The sequence below is a fragment of the Schistocerca gregaria genome, chromosome X (assembly GCF_023897955.1).
Source record: "Schistocerca gregaria isolate iqSchGreg1 chromosome X, iqSchGreg1.2, whole genome shotgun sequence".
Lineage (NCBI taxonomy): Eukaryota > Metazoa > Arthropoda > Insecta > Orthoptera > Acrididae > Schistocerca > Schistocerca gregaria.
This window is the reverse complement of record NC_064931.1, coordinates 762,137,457-762,161,942: the sequence shown is the minus strand read 5'-3', so window position 1 is coordinate 762,161,942 and position 24,486 is coordinate 762,137,457. Positions and strand designations below refer to the sequence as shown.

Genomic DNA, 24,486 nt, shown 5'->3' with positions numbered 1-24,486 from the left:
TACTCGGTATTGTCACAGTACAGAATTGTTGCTAAGTATCATCCATACCATGTATCACTGCATCAAGAACTTCATTGCACTGATTTCCCTAACTGGGTAGTGGTTTGTGAATGAGCATGTCGACAAATGCAAATGACCCCCATCCCCTTTGCCAAGGTACTATTTTTGATGAGTCTACATTCACAAACCCTGGTAGTGTTAACCAGCATAACATGCATTACTGAAGCATAGAGGATCCTCACTGGTTATGGCAAGTTGACCATCAATGTTCTTGGTTGGTTAACGTATGGTGTGGCATCATGGGAAACAAACTCATTGGTCCATATTTTATCAATGGCACACTGAATGGACACAAATATTGAACATTTTTTGAACAGAAACTACCGGTACTGCTGCACGATGTTGCCCTGGAATTTGACAATGTATGTGGTTTCAGCATGATGGTTGCCCAGAGCCTTATGTAATTGAAGCACAGTAGGTATTAGATTGTGTTTGCACTGATCAGTAGATCAGAAGAGGTTACCCTATTAATTGGCTCGCTGTGCAGCTAGGTTTGATATCGCCAAAATTTTTTCTGTGGGAATATTTAACAGAGAAGGTGTACCACTAAGTGCCAACAGGTCATGCAGATGTAGTCAACCCATCAGAAACACCTGTGCTGACCATACCTTCAGATATGCTTCTTTACTGTGTATGGTCATTTGAAAAGCAGATCACAAAGCATACTGAAGTAGGTGATACTACTTTTGATCTCTTACTCTAACTGGAAAAGTAGACTAGCATTTGCCTCAAGCCATAGCCATAGTGGGGTGTTGAGTAGCCCCCTGTTTGATATGTTCAAGTAATGCAATGTTATGAATGGGTTTTCCAATTAAAAGCTATGAAGTACTGGTCTTCCTAACCTGACAGAATGGAGGTTGGATATTCAATAGCCACTTAATAGCATATAGTAAATTATGATTGTGTACCCATTTGTATTCATTTCATTACAGTGCCATGTGTTGTGAAATGAAGAAAATGCTCCAGACTAAATGTATGTAGATTTTGACATAGAATCAAAATCTGCAAATAAAACATAGGGCTTCCTATTGAAGATTTCTATGTTGCCCCCTGTCACCTATGCATGGGGTGGGGTGTATCATTAGATTCCCCCTCAAAGACAATAAAATTGCAATTATAACTTTTTTTGATCTGATGTATAGTTTTTGAAATATTTCAATGTCTTCATTTAAAAAGAACACCCTGAATATCACATATATACTGTTTTACTTATTTTATAAGAACAACTAGTTGTTTATAAAATTAAAATCTGCAGTTTAATCACATAAGTTTAAGGAAATGGTTAAAACTGTAAAGTAAATTACACATATATATCCTGATGACATATATAAATACATAAATTTACATTTTATCATCATGATTCAAACTAAAACACCAAATTTTATCCTGAGAGTTTGTATCTTTATCCTAATGACATACAAAGGGATGCATTATAAGTCTAAGAAGTCATTCATCTTATAAAACGTTTATTGTTATATTTTTTGATTGAAATAATAATCTTTTTTTCTGTTTTGACACTATATGTTTACATTTTCAGTAACCTTGTTACCACACTAAACATCTGTCAGACATAGTTTTCTAGGTCTGTCATCTGAACTACAGAAAATTTAGATTTTAATAAGGATAACTAGGAAGACTAGTACTGAAGGGAATATCAAACATAGAATGCTATGAAATTAACTGAAGTGGTTCAGTTGAATAATACATTTATAAATTTGTAAAGACAAGAAATCCAACTTATTTCATTCCATAATTGTATATAATTAAAATTCTGCAAAATGGAAAACAGGATACAAACAGCACTAACATAGAGTCAGTACATAAAATTAGTCAAAACTACCAAAACTCCACACTTATGACTAGAATTTCTTATACTGATCTTTATCAGAGATGTGTAAGTCACAAACATATATATACCGGTGCTTTCCCGCTTGGTAAGTCTTGGAATCTTTGTTTTTAATATATATTAATATATATTAAAAACAAAGATTCCAAGACTTACCAAGCGGGAGAGCGCCGGTAGATAGGCACAATGAATAAAACACAAACACACACACAGAATTTGAGCTTTCACAACCGGCGGCTGCTTCGTCAGGAAAGAGGGAAAGGAAAAGGAAAGATGAAAGGATGTGGGTTTTAAGGGAGAGGGTAAGGAGTCATTCCAATCCCGGGAGCGGAAAGACTTACCTTAGGGGGAAAAATGATAGGTATATGCTCGCGCGCGCGCACACACACACACACACACACACACACACACACACACACACACACATGCATATCCATCCATACATACACAGACACCAAAAATTCCAGCAGAGACTACGAGTGTAGGACAGTAAATCTTTGACAAGGGCAGTTTGGTTGAACCTGGGAGTGGGGCTGAAGGTGAGGCCTTTGGATAGGACAGAGGTTTCGGATTGGGAGAGCGGTTTGGAGGAAAGGTTAACTACTGAATTGGGGTGTGGTGGTTCCAGATTGTGTTGACTAGAATTTTGAGGTGTTGGGGGGAGTGGAGCTGGAAGTGGGAGATTGAGTAGATGGGAGAGACTGGGTTTGTGTGCAATGAGAGGAGGTTGAGGTTTGTTGGAAAGGTTGTGGAGGGTGAGTGAGTTGCCTTTCTGGAGGTGGGAAACCAGGAGATTGGATAGTTTTTTGAGGTGGAGGGTGGCATGCTGTTCTAATTTGCAGTTGGCCTGTAGGGGGATGCTATGAACAGCCGGTGTGGATGTGGGAGAGGAAAGATTGAGGACTTTGATTTGGGATAGGAGTTGACGGGTGTGTTCATTGGCCGAGTCGATGTATAGGTGAAGGATTAGGCGGGTGAGGACTATGGATTGTGCTGTTTGGAACTGGTATAAGGACTGATGGAAAGAAGGATTGCAGCCAGAGATGGGAACTTTAAGTGTGAGGCCTTTGGGGGTAATGCCAAATGTCAGGCAAGCCTGAGTGAATAAAATATGGGAGTGTAATCTGGCTAGGGTGAAGGCATGTTTGCGGAGGGAATGTAAATAAAATTTAATGGGGTTGTTGTAGGGATGTTGTGAGGTTGACATGGTATTAGAAGGTGGAAAGGGTAATATGAGGTTAAAGTGAAAATAAATAGAAATTTATATAGGGAGAGATAAAGGTGTGAAAAAAGTCGGAAAAGTGTTGGTTTGAGATGAGCTATGTTGATCCTGTGCTGAGCTTAGGTTGGGGAACAACAATGGGTGCAAAGGTTAGGTAGTTGTGTTGTCTCCAAAACACGTTAAAGCGTGGGCAAATTCAGGACAATTTCGAAAAAATTTCTCGAAAAAAGTTACGAAAGAAAAAAAGAAACAAATTTTCGAAAAAAGTTTCGAAAAAGATTTCCCGAAAAAATAAAATTTCGAAAAATTTTTTCGAATAAAATCTCGAACAATATGCGTGTAAATGTATTCAAAGGACTGGTCTTGTACTGGCAGGTTATGAGAATGAGGCAAGCAATTGTTTGATGAAGAAATAATAACGTTTAAACCTGTGGGAAGCTGCTAAAAACGATCGGTTATATGGGAAAAAACGGGAATGGAAATAAAACGAAAGTTGTTGGAAATAGCTGAGATGGTTGTTTACTGGGTGAAAGGAACTGAAGCTGTGAAATAGTATTCACGAGTTTACACGAAATGTTTGTAAACTTGGAAAAGTGGATTTTATAGCAGCGGTTATTTTCAAGGCGTTGAAAATTTTTAGGTTATGGTTTGGAAGTAAATTACGTATTATTGAGTATAATTAGGCAGGATAAAATATATGGTAGATTACGGAAAAAGGGAAGATGAATACAAAGTAAAACTACTTGTACAAACAAAAAGAGAAAGTAAGATGATAGAGAAGATTTCGAAATGCAACAGAGACAATAACAAACGTAATTGTTGGGTTCAAATTAATGATGATGTAAATAAAATAGAAAGAAACTTCCACATGGGAAAAATATATTAAAAACAAAGATTCCAAGACTTACCAAGCGGGAAAGCGCCGGTAGATAGGCACAATGAATAAAACACAAACACACACACAGAATTTAAGCTTTCGCAACCGGCGGCTGCTTCGTCAGGAAAGAGGGAAGGAAAAGGAAAGATGAAAGGATGTGGGTTTTAAGGGAGAGGGTAAGGAGTCATTGCAATCCCAGGAGCGGAAAGACTTACCTTAGGGGGAAAAAGGATAGGTATATGCTCGCGCGCACTCACACACACACACACGCGCGCGCGCGCGCATATCCATCCATACATATGTATGTATGGATGGATCTGTGTGTGTGTTTGTGTATTTTGTTCATTGTGCCTGTCTGCTGGCGCTTTCCCGCTTGGTAAGTCTTGGAATCTTTGTTTTTAATATATTTTCCCCATGTGGAAGTTTCTTTCAAAAAGAATACCACAACTTTAAAAATGTGTATTTAATGAAAGAAACATAATATAACCTTCTGTTGTACATCATTACAAAGAGTATTTAAAAAGGTTTTTTTTCACTCAAAAACAAGTTCAGAGATGTTCAATATGGCCCCCTCCAGACACTCGAGCAATATCAACCCGATACTCCAACTCGTTCCACACTCTCTGTAGCATATCAGGCGTAACAGTTTGGATAGCTGCTGTTATTTCTCGTTTCAAATCATCAATGATGGCTGGGAGAGGTGGCTGAAACACCATATCCTTAACATACCCCCATAAGAAAAAATCGCAGGGGGTAAGATCAGGGCTTCTTGGAGGCCAGTGATGAAGTGCTCTGTCACGGGCTGCCTGGCGGCCGATCCATCGCCTTGGGTAGTTGACATTCAGGTAGTTACCGACAGATAAGTGCCAATGTGGTGGCGCTCCATCCTGCTGAAATATGAATTGTTGTGCTTCTTGTTCGAGCTGAGGGAACAGCCAATTCTCTAACATCTCCAGATACTGTAGTCCAGTTACAGTAGCACCTTCGAAGTAGCAACATCTTAGCATCAACTGACGCTGACGCCTAGTCAACAGTGCCTCAAGCCAACAAATGTACAACTAAATGAAACTTTATAGCTCCCTTAATTCGGCGACAGATAGTGCTTAGCTCTGCCTTTTGTCGTTGGAGAGTCCTAAACTAGTCCCTCAGAGATTTCACTGGATAATACCTCTTTATTATGAAACTGTCTCAGAAAACATTGCCATGCAAAGAAAAAAAAATAACTTAACTGACACTACTGGTATACTTTAAATTTACTTTCTCTTACATTTAAAACCCATTTAAAACTATACAAGAAAGTAAAAAAGATGGGCAGCTTCTAGTGTTTAACAAAATAGATATAGCAAGGTGAAAGAGGACTTGTTTTCAGACTTTGTTGTTATCAAGTAATATAAGAAACCTTTTGGAGAAAAAGTGGGAAGAGACTAATGTGGTTAATCAAGATTTTGTATGTCACATCATGTGACTGATGAGGTACAATTTAGGAGAATTATACCTCAAGCACCAAAATAAAATGTTTCTGTAAATCTCACATAAGACTAATATAAGAGGAAAATAAATGAAGAATGTTTGTGGATTAATATACTTTCTTTTACAATACCATAACTACTTACATACAAGTGTTGCACCATTAGCTGCATTTCTTTGTATTTCATCAATTGCCAGATTTAATGCCACTAGGATACTTGTACCACCCCCTTCATAAATGAGCTGACCAACAGAGTCAACAAATAGACAGGTGTCTGTCTGGAGTAGTGGAATGTCTACTGCAGCAACATTACTGAATGTAATCAAGCCTGCTGTTCGATTTACTGATAGCCTGAAAAAAAGTCAATTATTTTCAATGATAAGCAATGCTACACAGTACTGACAGTTGAAGATACGTGCATTTTTCAATGTATGTTGTATGTCAGTTACGTGAAGTTAAAGACAAACTTTGCCCATAGTATAGTCTAGACATTGGATGCACACATATGTTGCTTATGCATTTACATTGTGTACTGTTCATGACTATATGAACTGAGTCAAAATTATTTAATGCCTGTTGCCTTAAACACAGAAGTTAGCCAGTAGCAAATTTACCCTTGTGATGAAGGAAATGGTCTGATACTAATGTAGATGATCATCACTGTCTGCTGGACCAGATTCATTTTCATCCTTTTGGCTGAGTTTTCATGTTCATTTGATTAGTTCATTCATCATGTTCTGCAGCTCCCAGGAGAAATGAGCACAATCAGAAACGAGAAATGAATGAAGGGAAAAATAAACAAAAGCAATCAGATGCTGGAAACAGGCTCAATACAAAGTAACCAACAAAATGTTACAGAGTTATTAAATGTACAGAACAATAATGATCAAAATTGATATGGAGTGAAGATAACACTTGACTGGCAATCGTAAAACAGGCACTGTCTGCATTCATTAATGAATGACACTGCATATATCTTCCTTATTAGCCTCAATTTCAAGTGTATTTGCCTGCATGAGCAAATAAGGCCAAAAACTAATTTTTATGTTAGAAGCATTGGTTATTTATACTAGCCCTTTACTTGTGGAGTCTCCTGCATACACATATGGCACTTATACTGTACATATCTCCTGCTTTCCCTCTCTCTGTCTGTCACCTCCACCTTCCTCTCACTTTCCCTCTCCTTCTTCCATCAGCTCTCTGTTTCCATCTCCTCCTACACATTTCTCCATCCATTTCCTCCTCTTCCCTCACTCCGTCCATGTCCTCCTCCCTCTCTGTCTATGTCCTCCCCCCTCTCTCACTGTCCATCTCCTAATCCCCTGTCTCTGAGTCCATTTCCTCTTCTCCACTCTTTCTGTCCATATCATCTTCCCACCTCTCTCTCTGTCCATTAGTTCCTCCTCCTCTCTGTTAGACTATCTCCTCCTCCCCACTTTCTCTGACCAACTCGTAGTCCTCCCTCTCTCACTACCCATCTCCCCCCCCCCCCCCTTTTCTCTCTCTGCTCATCTGTGCCTATGCAAATGTGCAGCCCCTAAGACCAACACCTCCTGCACAACATGCCTATAATTAAGGGTAGCTTAAATGTCAGGCACAGAAAACACTTCAATGCCCTTATCTTTGCTGCTGTCAGAGCTAGGAGGTTCCAACCCCACAGTGCTGATTCTCATCTAGTAAGCAGTATGTGTACCAAATTTAGTTGAAACTAATGTAGTGGTTCAGGAGTAGGTGCCAGTCATACATATACACACAGTGTGTGTGTGTGTGTGTGTGTGTGTGTGTGTGTGTGTGTGTGTGGACATGCTGAAAAGTAACGCCTCTGAATTTTTATTTTGTTTTCAGTATTGGTTGGGGTATTACATGTCATGCACATTACTCATTCAAATTTCCCACTTCGCTAATACAAGTTACAACACTCAGCCATAGAGTTCTCTGAAGTCAAGTGTGTAACATGACAGTATCTAATGAAGCTATGTCAGTGTGTGAGAAATGGTGTGCTGTATCCAAGTTTCTAACTGTGGAGAATGTGCCTCTAATTAAAATCCACAGAAGAATGAAATCTGTGTATGGTGATGATTGTATCAACATTAGTAATGTGCAGCATTTGGTTGTTCTTGCTAGTAATGAAGAAAATGGTGGTGCTGACCTCAACATGTGAGACAGAGCTTGGACTGGATGACTGTATGGCTATTGACAAGACTCATCAGAATCAGGATGATGATCTCATCAGAGAGAATCATTGGATAACATGGACACGGCTCTTAGGTAAATGTGGTGTATGACAAGAGTGCATACAAGCCATTGTTGTAGAAGAGCAGACAGAAAACTGTGCTCACTAGTGGCATGAAACATAGGAGGTTCGGTATCTGTCAACAATTTATTTTGAATTTTGAGTGTGGTGCTAATGTGTTTTGTAACAATTCTAACAGGTGATGAATGCTCAGTTCACCACATTTACCCCAAAAACAAGAGAGCATCCATGGATTTCTACCACAAAGCATCACAGACACTAGAAAATGGGCAAGACCATGCCATCAGCAGGTAAAATCATGTCTTTACAGTCCCTAACTTGGCCTCAGTCAATTTTCATCTGTTTCCAAAACTTAAAGAATACCTTTTAGGACTTCACTTTGATAGTGATGAATAATTGCAAGCAGATATGGGGTCGTGCCTCCATCAACAAAGTAAAACATTCAACAGTGATGGTATCAACAAACTGGTTTCTCATTGGAAAAAATATGTTTGTTGCTAGGGTGACTACCTTGAGAAATTAATACATATTCATGAAGAATAAAGAGAAACTCTCACCAAGTGTAAGTGGGCATTATCTTGCTGAAATGTAGGCCCAGGATAGCTTGCCATGGAGGGCAACAAAATGAGACATAGGATATTGTTGACATACTGCTGCACTGTGAGGGCACTGTGGTGACAACCAAAGGAGCCTTGTTATGAAATAAAATAGCACCTCAGACCATCACACCTGGTTGTCAGGCTGTATGGCAGCAACCGTCAGATCGGTATCCCGCCACTGCCTGTGGCATCTCCAGACATATCAAACTCATTGACAGTGGTGAGCTCCACCTCAAATTGAGCCCCAATGACCAGCTCGGGATTTTGACGCTCAAACATGACAACTAGATAGAATTTGCTATGATATTCCTCAGGTGGACTTTCAACAACTATTTCAATCAATGTCAAACTGAATAACTGGTTGTATAAGAGCCAGAGGTGGACCAACATGTTACTGATTTGCTCGATTTTTGAAGGTCTTGCACAATACAACTCTACTGGTTAACATCAGAGCTAATGTCTTACTTCATCAGTAACCTACTTATCATGCATAACTGCTTCCTATGGGGTGGAACAGTCATTAGGTCAAACAAGAAGTAGAAAGTAGGAGATCCAGGCTATAGGATGGATGAGGAAGAACAGCCCGATGAAGTTTTGTGAGCTCCTCATCAATGTACAGGTTTGTGTAAGGCCCTATGTTGACTTGGGTAAGGAGAAGTTCATTTGAATTTTGGTGGCGGTGAACATGATGCAGTCATTTCTTCAATTTCCTGAGGATAGCACTATACACTTCAGAGTTAAATTGTAGGTTACAGTATGCTTGTTCGCCCACTGCTTGAATACTGCTCAACAGTGTGGGATCCGTACCAGATAGGGTTGATAGAGGAGAAAGAGAAGATCCAACGAAGAGCAGCACGCTTTGTTACAGGATCATTTAGTAATCGCGAAAGCATTACGGAGATGATAGATAAACTCCAGTGGAAGACTCTGCAGGAGAGATGCTCAGTAGCTCGGTACGGGCTTTTGTTAAAGTTTCGAGAACATACCTTCACCAAAGAGTCAAGCACTATATTGTTCCCTCCTACGTATATCTCGCAAAGAGACCATGAGGATAAAATCAGAGAGATTAGAGCCCACACAGAAGCACACCAACAATCCTTCTTTCCATGAACAATACGAGACTGGAATAGAAGGGAGAACTGATAGAGGTACTCAGGGTACCCTCCGCCACACACCGTCAGTTGGCTTGCGGAGTTGATAGTTTCACCATGGGGGAGGACATCAAACGGAAAACCCTTTTGGAGTCCCAGAAGACCATCACCATGACTTTACTAGCTGAGAGTGTAGCTTTGAGCTTTTTCTTTGGAGGAGTAGTGGTGTGGTGCCACTCCAGGGGTTGCTGTATTGTTTCCAGTTTGAAGTGACAAACTCATGTTTCATTGCCTGTGACAATGTACAACAAAAACCTGCAACATTTAGCCTTGTATGCACAACCAGCTCTGCACAAATGGTCCTCCATTGCTCTTTATGGTCTTCTGTTAGACGGTGAGGAACTCAACAGGCACACACCTTTGAGTACCCCAACTGGTAGGCAAGTCTGTCAGCACTATCAACAGAGGCATCCAATTTTGTAGTGAGCTGTTCAATTGTGATGCATCAAACACTTTGAAGAGTGTCTGTATGTTGCAACATTGCAGGAGTCACAGCTGTGTGTGGATGGCCAGCATGTGGGAGATTGGATAGGTTTGTGTGATCTTGTTGCAATGATGACAGGTGCCTCACCCAATGACTCACCATGCTCTTGCTCACTGCCAGTTCTCTGTAGACATTCTGTAAGTGCCTAGTAATACATGTGATGCCCTGGTTTTCTGCAAAAATAAAACTGAATGACAGCTGTATGCTTGGAACTCATCTCCACTGCAGATGCCATTTTGAAGGATACCCATCATAACTTCATGCAACTGTAGGTGCTGAACTACACACTCACACACACACACACACACACACACACACACACACACACACACACACACACACACACACACACCTGTATATGGACACACAGGGTGTGTCATCTAACATTACCACTGGAAACACCTCTCAAACAACAGACACTGAATAACCAATTCTGTAGACAGAAAGTGAGAAGATGGGCTAGTGTAATTGGATAATAAAAACCATTGGGAAATGCGAGGAAGTATAGATTTTTAACACATACTTATGTTTTTTTTAATGGAAACCAGTTATTATTTTAGCATAACTGAAAATAGAAACAAATACTTTATCAATGTTGTTTGTTACACTGTAAAATGTTAATAACATCCAGAGTAATTTGTAACATTACTTTGGCACTTGAGTAAATCCTCAGCAGTTCAGTCATGTGTATTGGAGAGAATCAAATTAATTAGGGATACAAAAAGAACAGTGATGTAACATAGGTACAGAAGAGACATGTTACGTCCACATGTTAACATTTTTATTAGTCTCTATCTCTAAAGAATACTGTATGGCACTTTTTTGTTAGAAGAAATTGTACATTAAGATGAGAATGTAGTTAAACTTACAAATTCGTTTTTTGTTTTCAATTACAGAATGTAAAAGAGTGTGTCTTGACATTTCAGGCCAATAAATGTTCAAATTGGTGCCCATCATTCGTTGCACATATTTTCTGCAATAAATGTCTTACATGACACAATACATCTGGTGTAATGATGCCACAGGCTGCCTCAATATGATGTTTCATATCCTCTGGGGATGTAGGCACATCACAATACACGTTCTCCTTTAACATGCCCCACAGAAAGAAGTCTAAAGGTGTAAGATCAGGACAACGGGCTGGCCAATTTATGCATCCACCACATCTTACAAAATGCCTGTCAAACATTCTGTCAAGGGTTAGCCTACTGCTCATTGCATAATGTGCAGGAGCACCATCATGTTGATATCACATATGTCTATACATTTCCAGTGGGAAATTTTCTAGCAGTGTTGACAGATCATTTTGTATACACTTGACATATTTTGCAGGTGTTTAGGTGTCATCAATGAAGTGAGGACCAATGAGATGGTCACCAATTACTCAGCACCATACATTCACATTCCATGGGCACTGCCACTCTATCTGTTGAAGACAGCAAGGACTGTCCACGAACCAGCAATGCATGTTTTGTAAATTCACTGCACCATGATATGTGAAACCTGCATCATCGGTAAACTGGTAGAACGGCAACGCATTCTCTGTTAATGCCAATTGACAGAAATTCAGTTGATTATTAAAGTCATCTCCAAGTAATTCCTGATGCAGCACAGCACATGATATGGATATAATTTGTGATGATGAAGTATGCACATTACACTACTTTGACTCATTGCACTGCATCTAGCAATTTCATGTGAACTCATGTGTGTGTTAACAGCAACAGCAGCTAACACAGCAACAGTGCCTGCTTCTCCTGAGATGGGTTTGTTATGGACACCTTCACATGTTACGACCATACCTGTTGCATACAGTTGTTCGTAGATATTTTCAAATGTGCGGCACATTGGATGATCTCTGTCCGGGAACCTGTCTGCATACAACCTAAAGGCTGCAGCTGCATTTTGTCTACACTCATCAAACATGAGTGTCATCTCAACCACTTTCACAGTGCTTATGACACTGTGCATACCATTATACTTGCGACCTTCTCACATTTCTACTGTGGATACTTGTGTTCTTACATGAGTACAGTGCACAATCACAGATGTCTGGTAGCACGGTGTACTACAGTTATTCTGAGTACAAGGACTAGTTCAGCAAGTATTACATGCAGACACTGAGGCAGCCAAACTTGTAAACATCGTAGTCTTCGTAAACTTACCCCTACAGATCTACAGATCTTCTTTGTTACATCATGTGACTGAACGTCTGAGGTTTCAAGCATCAACTTTATGTTACAAATTGCAGTGGATGTTCTTAACATTTTCAACTGTAACAAATGGCATTGATTAAGTATTTGTTTTTATTTTGAGTTATGTTAAGAATAATAACAGGTTTCCATTTTAAAAAATGTAAGTATGTGTTGAAAATCTTACTTCCGTGCATTTCTCAATGGTTTGTATCAACCAATTCCACCAGTGCTTCTCCTCACTTTCTGTCTGTGGATTTGTTTATTCAGTGTGGTTTGGGAGGTGTTTCCAGTGGTAATGTTAGATGACTCACTATGTATATACATACACACAGGGTGATTCACAAAGATATGCAAATATTTGAATGTGTTATTCTACAAGTAAAGCTAAAGAAAAAAGTTCATATAAACTTAGGTCAACAAATGTAAAAGTAGACTTCTGGGTTGCAGTTGCCGAAACGTTGAAATTTTACAGATGACAATGTGGCCTCAAACCCAGAAGAACTTTATTGACATAGGTCCACAAATTTTTAGTTACGGAGTTACGGCTAATAAAAGATTTTGCTTGAAATTCAGCAACTTTGTTAATATGAAGCCATTGAAAAACTGTACAGTGTTAACTAAAGTGCAATTTCCATTTATTTTGTTGTTATTGGTCTGGTGAATCTAATGAAACATGTCTCAGAAAAGTATCTGCAGTAGTTTTCCAGAACCTCCAGAGAAGCAAAGATTACTATAAATGTAAATTTGTTTACTTTCCATTAGTAATGTATAAACGTTTATGTCATTGTTGGCAACCATTAGTGAGTTGTTTCAGTCATTTTCTAACCTTGAAATGAGTTAGTTTTCTGCATTGTTCAGTGAAAGAACATAACAACAACAGTGTATTTATGTGAAACCACATAGTAACTGTTTTAGTTTGTAGATTATTTATGAAATAGAGATGCCTTTCAAATTTATAACAGAAGAACACACCTATACATATTTATGGCAATTGTGATGGTAATGCTATGGCTGCAGTTAATAAATATCACGTACATTATCCAACTCAGAGGATTCTGAATGCATGAACCATTAGTAGAGTCTTTTGAATGTTATGGGAGACAGGTTCTCTACCTAGAATTCACTGTTCAACATAGCCTGGGTACCAGTACGTGATATATCTCTCAACAATTAAGCATTTCACAATATAAGGTATGGCATACACTGAAGTACAATAGTCTGTATCCTTACTATGAACAAATGATGCTTCATTTTCATCCAGGAGATCCTGCCCTTCATTTGGAGTTGTGTAACTAGTTAAATACTAATTGGCAGTTACACAAATATATTTTATTTACTGATGAGGCACAGAGATGCTATAAACAATTTACATAACAAGCATGTGTCGTCTTAAGCAAACCAACATGCAACAGTGCAACATAATTTCCAGCAGTGATTTAGCATAAATATGTGGTGTGGTATAATCAACACACACTTTATTGAACCATTCATTTTCCCAGGACATCTAACTGGTGAGACAAACTTTCTTTAAAGATGAAATGCCCTGCTTGATCAAGAATGTTCCACTTTCTATGTAACTGGAAAAGTATTTTCAACATGATGTCATGCCTCCACATTTCACCAACTCCGTTACTACACGTTTAAATGAACACTTTCCCCAGAAATGAACTGGTCATTTTTCTACGCGTCTGTGGCCACCTAAATCGCCCGATTTAACACCAATCGATTTTTGTATGTGGTGATGGATGAAAGACATAATTTATGAGGACAAAGCCAATAAATGTGGTGCATTTCTTGCTTGTATTATGAATGTGAAAGACAAAATTAACAGCATCCCTGTGAAACTGAAACAAGCAACAAAATCTATTCATACACATGCAGCTAAATGCATTGAACTTGGTGGAGACATTTTTGAACATTTATTGGAAATGTATTGTGAAATTGTATATACACTGTACAGCTTCCTTAACACTGAGCTTTGATTTTCCTGGTTTAACGTGAATTCACATGTGCTATGGTATAAATAAAAGCAAATTATTTGACACATCTATACAGTTTCAGTTAACCTTACTACCATCATTTTTCCAAAATTAAATTCTCTAAAACTTCTGTTGAAAACTTTGTGCAATGGTCAGGAATTTTAAAAAAATTGGGCCAAGTAGTTTATACGAGGTGTGTTTTTTTAAAGTAAGGTATGTTTGAACATAAGTACACAACGAAGGTTATTTCAAGAAAGTAAATTTATTTTCAGAAAGTACATACTTCACCCTATTTTTCAACATAGTTGCCAAGTTTGTTGAAACACATATCATACTTCTCAACCAATTTTAAAATACCCTCTTCAGTTGTTGTCATCATTGTAACGGTTGCCACTGAGGTGTTGTTTGAGGTGGAGGAACAGATGGTAATCACTTGGCACAAGATCAGGACTGCAGGGTGGCTGGTCTAAAACTTCCCAGCCAAAATTGTCCAATAAATCATGGGTCTGACATGCAGTGTGAGGTCTTGTATTGTCATGGAGAAGGACAATTCCCGTTGTCAGCATGCCGCATCTTTTGTTTTGAATCACTCTGCGTAGCTGTATGCTTCTGCACTGATAATGGTTCTTCATTGCATGAAGTCTACCAACAAAACACCATGCCTACCCCAAAACACCAAAGCCATGATTTTGCACTGGGACAGAGTCTGTTTGGCCTTCACCTTTACAGGTGAGTGTGTGTGTCTTCATTCCATGCTCTGTTGCTTCGATTCAAGCACGATATGTGAAACACATGTTTTGTCTCCAGTTATGATCTAATTCAAGAAGCTGTCACCTGTTTCGTGATAATGAGTCAAGAACTTCAAAGCACACTCAAATCTTTGGTTTCTGTGGTTGTCTGTTAGGAGTTTTAGGACCTAACGGACACACAGTTCCCTAAACTTTAGGTGTTCAGAAACGATGTTGTAAAGCATTGATCTTGGCATGTCAGGAAATTCATCTGAGAGACCTGTTATTGTGAAGAACCTGTTCTCATGAATCCTCACTTCAACTGACGCCACCAAATCGTCTGTAATCAAAGAGGGGCAACTGGAGCGGCCCTCATCATGGACGTTGTCACAGCCATCTTTGAATTCTCGTACCCAGTTACGCACTTTGCTTTCACTCATAATAGTATCACTGTACACTTCGCAAATCTGTTGATCAATTTCTGCATCAGACAGTTTCCTTGCTGACAAAAACCATATCACTGAGCAAACCTCACACGCAGTGGGTGAGTTGATAGTCTTAAACATTATGAAAGCACAGAACAGAACCATACAGGTTAGCTAAAGAGCTGAATACAAGCACAGTTGTTCCCGATGCATGCTGGTACACAACGCATACACTCGTTATGGAATGCACACAAACTACTAGTGTCTACAATAAAACAGACCTTACTTAAAAAAACATGCTTGGTATAAGCCGATATTTGTGCATTGAACAGGGAAGTTCAGAAAGCATAGAATTCTGATTCATGTCTGGCTATCCTTTTCTAGGTTTCCCACAATTTTGCAAAATCTGTTCATGCTAAACACCAAAATAAATATTGTCCCTAAGCCATGATTTCTCTAAAACAAATGAAAGTCACTGTAGTCAGCAATACATGTAACACATGTAAAGAGACAGTACAGTTGCCAGGAGAAAATGACTCTCTGTAAACCAGTCCACAGCAAAATGTCAATAGAAAGCTCACAGTCAATCCATATAAGTTCCAATAACAGGAACAAGGTGGCACATGGGTTGTTGTCAGTAGGGCAGTCTAGTGGATAATGAGTGAGCAGCATAATGTGTAACGAATGCCAAGTGAGGTGCTCAGGCTGTGGTGGTGGCTTTTTGTGGCATACGATATCACATGGCATGCCTACAATACGGGAGACATGACTACTTCAAGGAAGATCAAAATGAAACCAAATCCTTGACAGCAGACAAAAGCTGTAGGAAGCCAAAAACCATTGTAAGGATAGCCAATCAGTAATGTACAATGTTACTTATTAACTGATGAGTTGTCAGAACAAGACAAGAAATTTTGCATCTGCATAATATCAGCTAATGAATGAAAGTTGTTTGTAAATATTCTCACTCTTCATGGTTGCACCAAAAGATGGTTAGGCCTGATGTGAAAACTGCAATACTAAGTCCCATCTTTTAAAATTGCCTTACTGAAGAGGATCAGAACAAAGTTCCTATTCTTGATTATTACAAGAATACACAAATGACAGATATAGAAATAAATTATCACACAACTGGAGCTGGCCGGAGTGGCCGAGCGGTTCTAGGCGCTACATTCTGGAACGGCACGACTGCTACAGTCACAGGTTCGAATCCTGCCTCGGGCATGGATGTATGTGATGTGCTTAGGTTTGTCAGGTTTAAGTAGTTCTAAGTTCTAGGCGACTGATGACCACAGCAGTTAAGTCCCATAGTGCTCAGAGCCATTTTGAACACAACTGGAAAACAATTGAAGATACTTGATAGAGAAAAAGGAATTGATCTAGATGCAACATTAACTTCATTCTACATGAAGCACACAGAATAACTGGCGCTTCTTCTAGCAAAAATTCACACTGATATTAATTTATTGTATCATCTGTGTTGCATCAACTCCTAAACAAATGTTGTCAGGAAGTGATGGTATTCCAGATTACATCATAAAGCAATGTGTTACAAGCAATTCACTGCCTCTTACAAATATCATCAACTCACCTTTTCTGACAGGTACATTTATTGTCTGAATAAAAATTGCTAAAGTAATTCCTGTCAATAAGAAAGGAGACAAATGAAATATAGAGAACTATTGTCCAGTTACCTTATTATCAGGCTTTAGTAAAATAAAAAAAAGTAATGTATAATAGGTTAATTAAATAGATAATATACAGTATAAATATGCAAATATGTTACAAAGAATTAATAAGATAGAAATAAAAATTTTATTACCCATGAGCATGACACAAGACAAAAGGAAAAGCTTCATGTCAAGTCAGAAGGACATCAGCTTATAAAACTTCCATTATAAATAGTACTATGGAAATTTACAATAGTCTTCCACATAAGGTAAAAATAATATCAGAATTCTCAGAATTTTTTTTAAACAGTGGACATTCTTATTAGATCATTGCTTCTGTTCAGTAGCAAAATTTTTAGGACATTTGAGATACAGAAGACTTGAAACAAGACAGTGCAGCTACTGCAAGTAGTACAAGCCCTCTTAGGGATAAAGCTTAGTGAAATAATACTGATTTTGTACTTAATGTGTGTGTTTATGTGTGTGTGTGTGTGTGTGTGTGTGTGTGTGTGTGTGTGTGTGTGTGTGCGGAAAGATTTTTTTTTAATTTTTTTTTTTTAATGAATGATTGAATATATAAATAGTAGAACATATTTTGTGCTCATGTACGTGTGTGAGATAAACAAGTGTATCTAATGGACATATTAATTCTACAAACAACAGTAGTGTGAAAACCAGCTTGATCTGTTTATTTATAAGATTATCAACACTGCAGGTAGTAGACCCAAGACCATGATGTACTTCTTGAGCATTCTATATTAATCAGTGTGTAAACAAAATACTTTCCTACTCCATAAAATTACAGACCACACAGATCTAACGTTAAGAAAAATGATGAGAGTAATGGCCATTGGTATTAAGTCGAGAATCACACATGATAACCCAGAAGACTAAAGGATGATCATACAGGTTGCAGGCCTGTATAGGATTTTAGGATTTTGATCAGTAGTTCAGTTAGTGGTGGTGGTGGTGGGGGGGGGGGGGGTTCAAATGTCAAAATTGTAGCTTTAAATTAGAGAAGAGCGGAATATTGCATGACTTATAGACTACAGAAATGCAAGTGTGCAGCTGATGCCAACACTACAGCATCCAGCAACAGTGGCAGCAGCAACAACCAGTTGACATTATGGACACAGGTGGTGGAGAAAATGATGTACAATCATACATACATCTAGTATGTGTTTGTCAGATACACTGAGTAGCCCAAAATCAGAGAAATAAAATGAAGCAATTTATGCAGTAATAATGCTAATACAATCAGTAATATCTCTGTTAAGACAATTTAAGGCAATGGAGAATAAAATGTGAATGTGTAAGAGGGAAATGATTGAAGAAACTAACTGGGTTAAAAAATGAAATAGGTGGATAAGTTAGAGTGAAAAAGAAGTCATACTAAGATTGATGATATCAGAGAGATATTACTGGCTCAATTAACAAATGTGGGACAAGATTTAGAGCTAAAGGTAGAGACAAATGTGCAATGGCAAACCACTCTCAAAAATCAATCTTCTGTTGCTTTCTATATGCCCATATGCAAAGCAGGATAGTCCTACTATGGAACTGAAAAATCATAGGTGCTATTTAAAGCAGATTGGGGTAGCTGCACTCCCTGAACAGCAGCTTTTGGAATTGAAAACTACCCTTGAATCATTATTAACAGGACAAATTGTTAAGTTTGCAGGTGTGAGTGAGTATGTATATGTTAGTGCAAAATGTTTTATAGGGGAGAGATGGAATCACACTGTTGACTTCTTAGCAACCTGTAACAACAATTTTCTGCCAAGAATACCACATACTCCTAAAGTCCAATACATAAAAAGACAGTTGGTCAGTCTATCACTTCAAGTGAGAATTAAAATATTCAAACTTATGAGTTTAGCAGCAACTGAACATGCTTTTTAAATAAATCCTGGCTGATAATGTGACAAACTAAGCTGCAAAATGATTTTTAATGATCTTATGTATAGTCTAGGACAGCACATGATTAAAGACCTTTTCGTGCATAAACTGTATAAATTAAATAATTCTGATAGGCACTTGTGGAGATGCCATATCAGAATAGAAGGCTACCTAAGAGATTAGACTGGGACTAAGTACCCAGCCCGATTAATACACTGAATTAATTTTTGGGTTCCTTGGAAAACCTTCATGGTGCCAGGCATTACAAGTCACATGGTATATTGCAGGGAGAACAGATAGTGGAGGTAGACAAAATAATGGCAGACAATGAAAATGAATGCAGAGAACTGGCATGAAGAGGGATGTCGAAAGAGCCAAAAATAGTTTGGTAATAAATATAATACAGATGGCAATAATCATGTCCGTGGATGGGAGCAACTGCAACAACTTGAGAGACTTAGAAACAGAAGACCTCAAAATAATCGGAATATGGGAAAATAAGATGCATCACATCTGATGCCCAGAGACACAAAACATGGTGATAAATCAGGTGATGAGTTCTACGTGTACAATAGCAAAAAGAAAATAAATAACCAAAGACACTTAAGATATTTATGACTTATGCAGTCTTGAATAACAATGAATTTTGGGATAGCTGGAGCATGTGCACTAACACAAGGTGGAAACCAAGTTGTACATGTGAGCCAGACAAGGAGGTGACTGATATCAGTGACTTATTGAAGGAAGCAACAAAGGTAGAAGATTGTGTAAATCAAGCTTATTCTAATTAATGGTTTTGAGGCAGAGAGTGACACAGAACTAACTGAAATGAGAGGTGGTTATGTTGTGAAATCTGACAATGATAGCAATGGCATTAGCCTATATAACAGTAGGAAGAACATAGGAGTTGTATTGGTAAGTGATGAAATGAGTGACACGTTATACATTTCTGCCAAAGTTAATTATATTAATATGAATCTTGGAGATTCATTAAGAAGTGGGATACAGTTAGGGGCAGATCATGAATTTAAGTTGACTTATAGTGAGAATGTTGAGAATAATGCGGCAGAAGAATTGTTGGACGTAAAGGTAGTAAATGAGAAAAAACTACTGAGGTCATTGCGCTAGGATATTGAACCAGCACATTTGTTTCTGTGAAGGGTGATTTGCAGCTCACTGGATTCGGATGTTAATTTAGAATGGCTGGTAATGAAGGAAAGTCATTTCAGTTTGCCAGACTGGAGTGCTTAAGTGTAACAAATTTAAAATGTGTCAGGACACTGATAGCTTAATATGTGAAAAGGAGCGGTGAGAATGTCTTAGGAACTTCCAGAAGAGGAAGCGCTTTCAGATATTTATAGTTGCATAACAAAAGCTGACAGCAAATGTTGAGAGACAGGGTAGTATTTATTAGAAGAAGGAGAATGAACGAGGGAAGCAATTTGTGATTAATGTGAATGTGGGGTTCTGGAAGTTTTATATTGACTCCAACTGAAGCATTTCTTGGCTGAAGTAAGCAAAGATTATACAGTTACCTTTGGTGGAAGACAAAATGAAATGAATACTGGGGATTTTAGTAAGCCACTGAAGAAAAAGATCATGTTGCATTTTTATTATGAGAAGTCTGTGTTGCCAGTCGGGGTGGCCGAGCGGTTCTAGGCGCTAGAGACTGGAACCACACGACCGCTACGTTCGCAGGTTCGAATCCTGCCTTGGGCATGGATGTGTGTGATGTCCTTAGGTTAGTTAGGTTTAAGTAGTTCTAAGTTCTAGGGGACTGATGACCTTAGAAGTTAAGTCCCGTAGCGCTCAGAGCCATTTTTGAACTCTGTGTTACATGTAGATTGTACTGTAATTTGTGGACTGTTTAAGAATGTATTTTAGGAATTGATTTCCTAACAAAATTTAAGGAGGTTATTAACTGTAAAGATGTTACCTACAACCTGATAGAAAGAGAGAGCACCTGAGAGTGCAATTCAAAAATGTGTTAAGTGAGAAAAGAGCACCTTATAATGTGGTCCTTTGTGTTTTAATGTTATAATGGTTCAGTGGGAGCATGTAAATTTTTATTTACTTGGAGGTTTTTTGTGTATAATTTGTGAGTACATTAATCTTATTTAATTAGTGTGTAGAATAAGGTGGTAATGGTACAATTCCGAAGGACAGATATGTGAATAATGCTCAAAAGACTGACGATGGTATATGTGTTTTGAGGGGCACTAAATGAGAGGAAGGGATAATTTTCTTTCAGAAATAAGCTGCAGATGATGTGTGGGGAACATATACTTCAGAGATTTCTTTGTACATTAGGTGTAAGCAACTTTTACTTTAATTCAAATTGGCGAATTAGGGATACATTTTTCTTCTTAGTGTGATAACATATCACAATTTGGATTCATGTTCATGTTAGTTTCTTAAGTTTTTCAGGCTATTCTGTGAAAGACAGATAAATAGAGTTTACATGTAGAACTCATGATAGTGTAAAGTTCTCCATGAATGTACAGTGAACGATGGTATCCCTATGAGGGTAAAAAGCAAGGTAACAAGTTGTACAGATGCTGACTGTGGTACTTCTTACCATGGTGTCAGCAAAGGTGTACACTGAATTGGCAGCAGAAGGTCTGCACAAAGGGGTGAAAGATGGAGCTTAGTGTAATCAAGGGAGATTACTATAGTGCAGGTTTGATATTTTCATGCCAAGGAGGGGTATCTGGGAGAAGAAGGTGGGGTTTGGTATGCATGGATTATGGAAAACCTTCAGAAAATTTGACCATTAGTTGCTGCAGCCTCTGAGAGTGCTGGCCATTGCATACAGCAGGAATCAAGTTACAGATGATTCATAAATCCAATGGAAAATATGAACAAACATTTTGATTCATTTCAATTAAATGAGCTCAACAACATTTCACAAGAGTCTGTACAAGGAAAATTGGCAAAGTTGTGGCGAATAAACTAAATGTAATATTTAATTTCTGTTATGTCCATGCAAAGACAGAGATGAGATAGTTGATGCTCATAGGCAGCTGGGAATCACCCTGGCTACTGTCAAACAACAAGCTGCTGCTGTGAATCAGTGAGTTGGAAGAGCTCCTGAGAGTCATGCACCTGTGATACTGGTACCAGAGGTACCTCAAGTTCTATCCTTTCCTGTGAATCCTATCTCCTCTGCAGAAAGTACAGGATCATTCACTTGACTGCTAGTGGCATGTCAATGGTAGATCTAGGCATCCTATGAAAGATGGGCAGGGAGCAGAGAGGACTCAGGGTGTTGTATTGATCCCCCTAACCAACTAGTTTGAGGTGCTGTCTTTCACTGAAACAGAAACTGAGTCAGCAGGACTCACTTCACGTGTTTTGTGGACACCTGTATTATCCGCCGTCAAGAGGACGCAGACACAAAAGGGTAAAAGTCTATTCATCATTGGCAGTTCAGATATATGGTGAATGATGGTATCCCTTAGGGAAATGGCAGAAAGGGACAGGAAAGGACAGTGGATGCATTCAGTTTGTATGCCTGGTGGTCTCATTCCAACTGGTCCAAGAGGCTATTCCAGCAGCCATTGAGGGAATAGGGTGCAACCAACTGCAGACTGTGATGCACATTAGAACAAATGATGCCTGTCATCTGGGGTCTGAGGTCATACTTGGGTCATCCCAGCGACTGGCACAGTAGGTTGAGAAGACCAGCCTTGTGCATGGAGTTTCAATGAAAATCACAATTTTCAGCATTTACCCCAGAATTGATCATCACCCTTTGGTTCTTAGTCAAGTGTAAGAACTGAACCAGAGACTTCAAAGGTTTTGCGACAAGTTAAGTTGCAACTTCCTGGACTTGCACTATATAGTTGAGAACTGTAGCGTTCTCATAAATGGGTCCAATGTGCACTACACATCAGAGGCAGCTACTCAGGTAGCTGACTGTGTGTGGAGTGCACACAAATGTTTTTTGGATTATGTAAGTCTCCACCAAATCCAGATAATGAAAGCTATAGAAACCCAGAAGTATCAGTGTAGGATCAAAAGAAATACCTCCCACAGGTGAGAATATTAAAATTGTAATGGTAAACTGTCTAAGCATTCACAACAAAATGCCAGAGTTTGAAGTACTCATAAAAGGAAGTGAAGCACAGAAGCAAGTACAGAAAGCTGGCCAAAACCTGACATTGACAGCATCAAGACTATGTGTTTATCAAAAGGATAGGCAAATAGAAAATGGAGGTGGAGTGGAAACTCAAATCCACCAAGTAGAAACTGAAGTTTCATGTGAGATTATTTTGGCAAGACTCAATATCAGAGGTGGACATAAAATGATAATTGGACCCTTCTGATAGCTCACTGGACTCATCTCCTGATGTAACCAAAAACTTTAGATAAAAGAGAACTCCATTCTACAGTCATTCTGTAGTCAGGGAAATTAACTGGGAAAATTACGGTTTTGTTAGTGATGGGTGTGATAAGACATCCTGTGAAACATTATTAAATGTCTTCTCCAAATACTACACAGAGCAGATAGTTAGGAGCCTGACTCATGATTGAAATCTACTGGATTTATTAAAAAACTAAAAACCCGCCTCAATTGCGAAAAAAGCACTTAATGTTAAATGTTAACCCAGGTTTCAGCATAGATAACTACACCTTCTTCAGAACAACAATAAAACCCACATGTGCCTGAGAAGACCTTTGTCAATGATTAAAAGAACACCATACCTATACATTTATAAACAAAAAAGAAAGTTAAACACAAACAGTACATATGTACAAAGTCAAAACCACTACTTAACTTAATGGTGTACGCTCCACCTCACACTAGCCTATGTTTGATGGGCTATAACCCACCATAAACTGCAGCTACAAACGGTCACTCACTTACAAGCCTGACCAGCTATCTATGCACATGCACAAGACAAGGGAAGTTACTTGAATGCGCATGCGCATACGAAAAGGAGAAAGTTTATACATGGGTGGGGGCTAAATAGCCCATATATTCCCAACCATGAATCAATGTATATCAAAAAATTAAATGGATAGAACAAGAGACGAGCTAAATAGAAGATGAAACCTAAAAATAACCGCACACGGTTGCTTATGCTAGTAAAGAAACTTATATATGAAGCTACCTAAGACAACGGGATGAACTCTTAAAAACTATACCTAAAGCCAGTAGTTAGCCTGGGGTTGGGGGGGGGGGGGCTGAGATGAGACGTAATCTATAGACATCATGGTAATAAAGATATAGGGATAAAATGTGAGGTGTTCAATGGGCTAAAATCACCTTCATCATAAAAGGAAAATAAGAATAACAAGAAAGAAGATGAACACCTTGACCAACCACGCTCGCCAATCAGCGCACACATGTGATAATTCCCAGATAATCTGACTTACAAGTATGAACAAAGTAAAGGTGCGAAACCATCAAAAAAATTTATATTTCTTAGTAGGAGTTGGTCATTGTTGCAGATGCTTAAAGATCTGCATTTCTTCTAAAAAATCCAGTTTTAAGCCGTTAACCTCGGCATGAAGTAACTCGATATTAATTTATTAATTGGACGGCTCGGTGCATGAGCCATTTGCACAAGGTGTTCCACATAAGTAGAGCCCTTAGTACCATCACTGCTTCTAGTAGGAATAT

The 24,486-nt window shown here is 38.6% G+C and overlaps 1 protein-coding gene across 1 annotated transcript in view; it reads right to left on the bottom strand.

The window, feature by feature from the left end:
- LOC126299305 (P-selectin-like) overlaps positions 1-24,486 on the bottom strand; it is an 84,190-nt gene that overhangs the window by 17,172 nt on the left and 42,532 nt on the right. Inside the window, exon 9 of the mRNA XM_049991105.1 lies at positions 5,619-5,824. Within this exon, the coding sequence (XP_049847062.1) occupies positions 5,619-5,824 (206 nt within the window). The remainder of the gene's footprint in view (positions 1-5,618; positions 5,825-24,486) is intronic.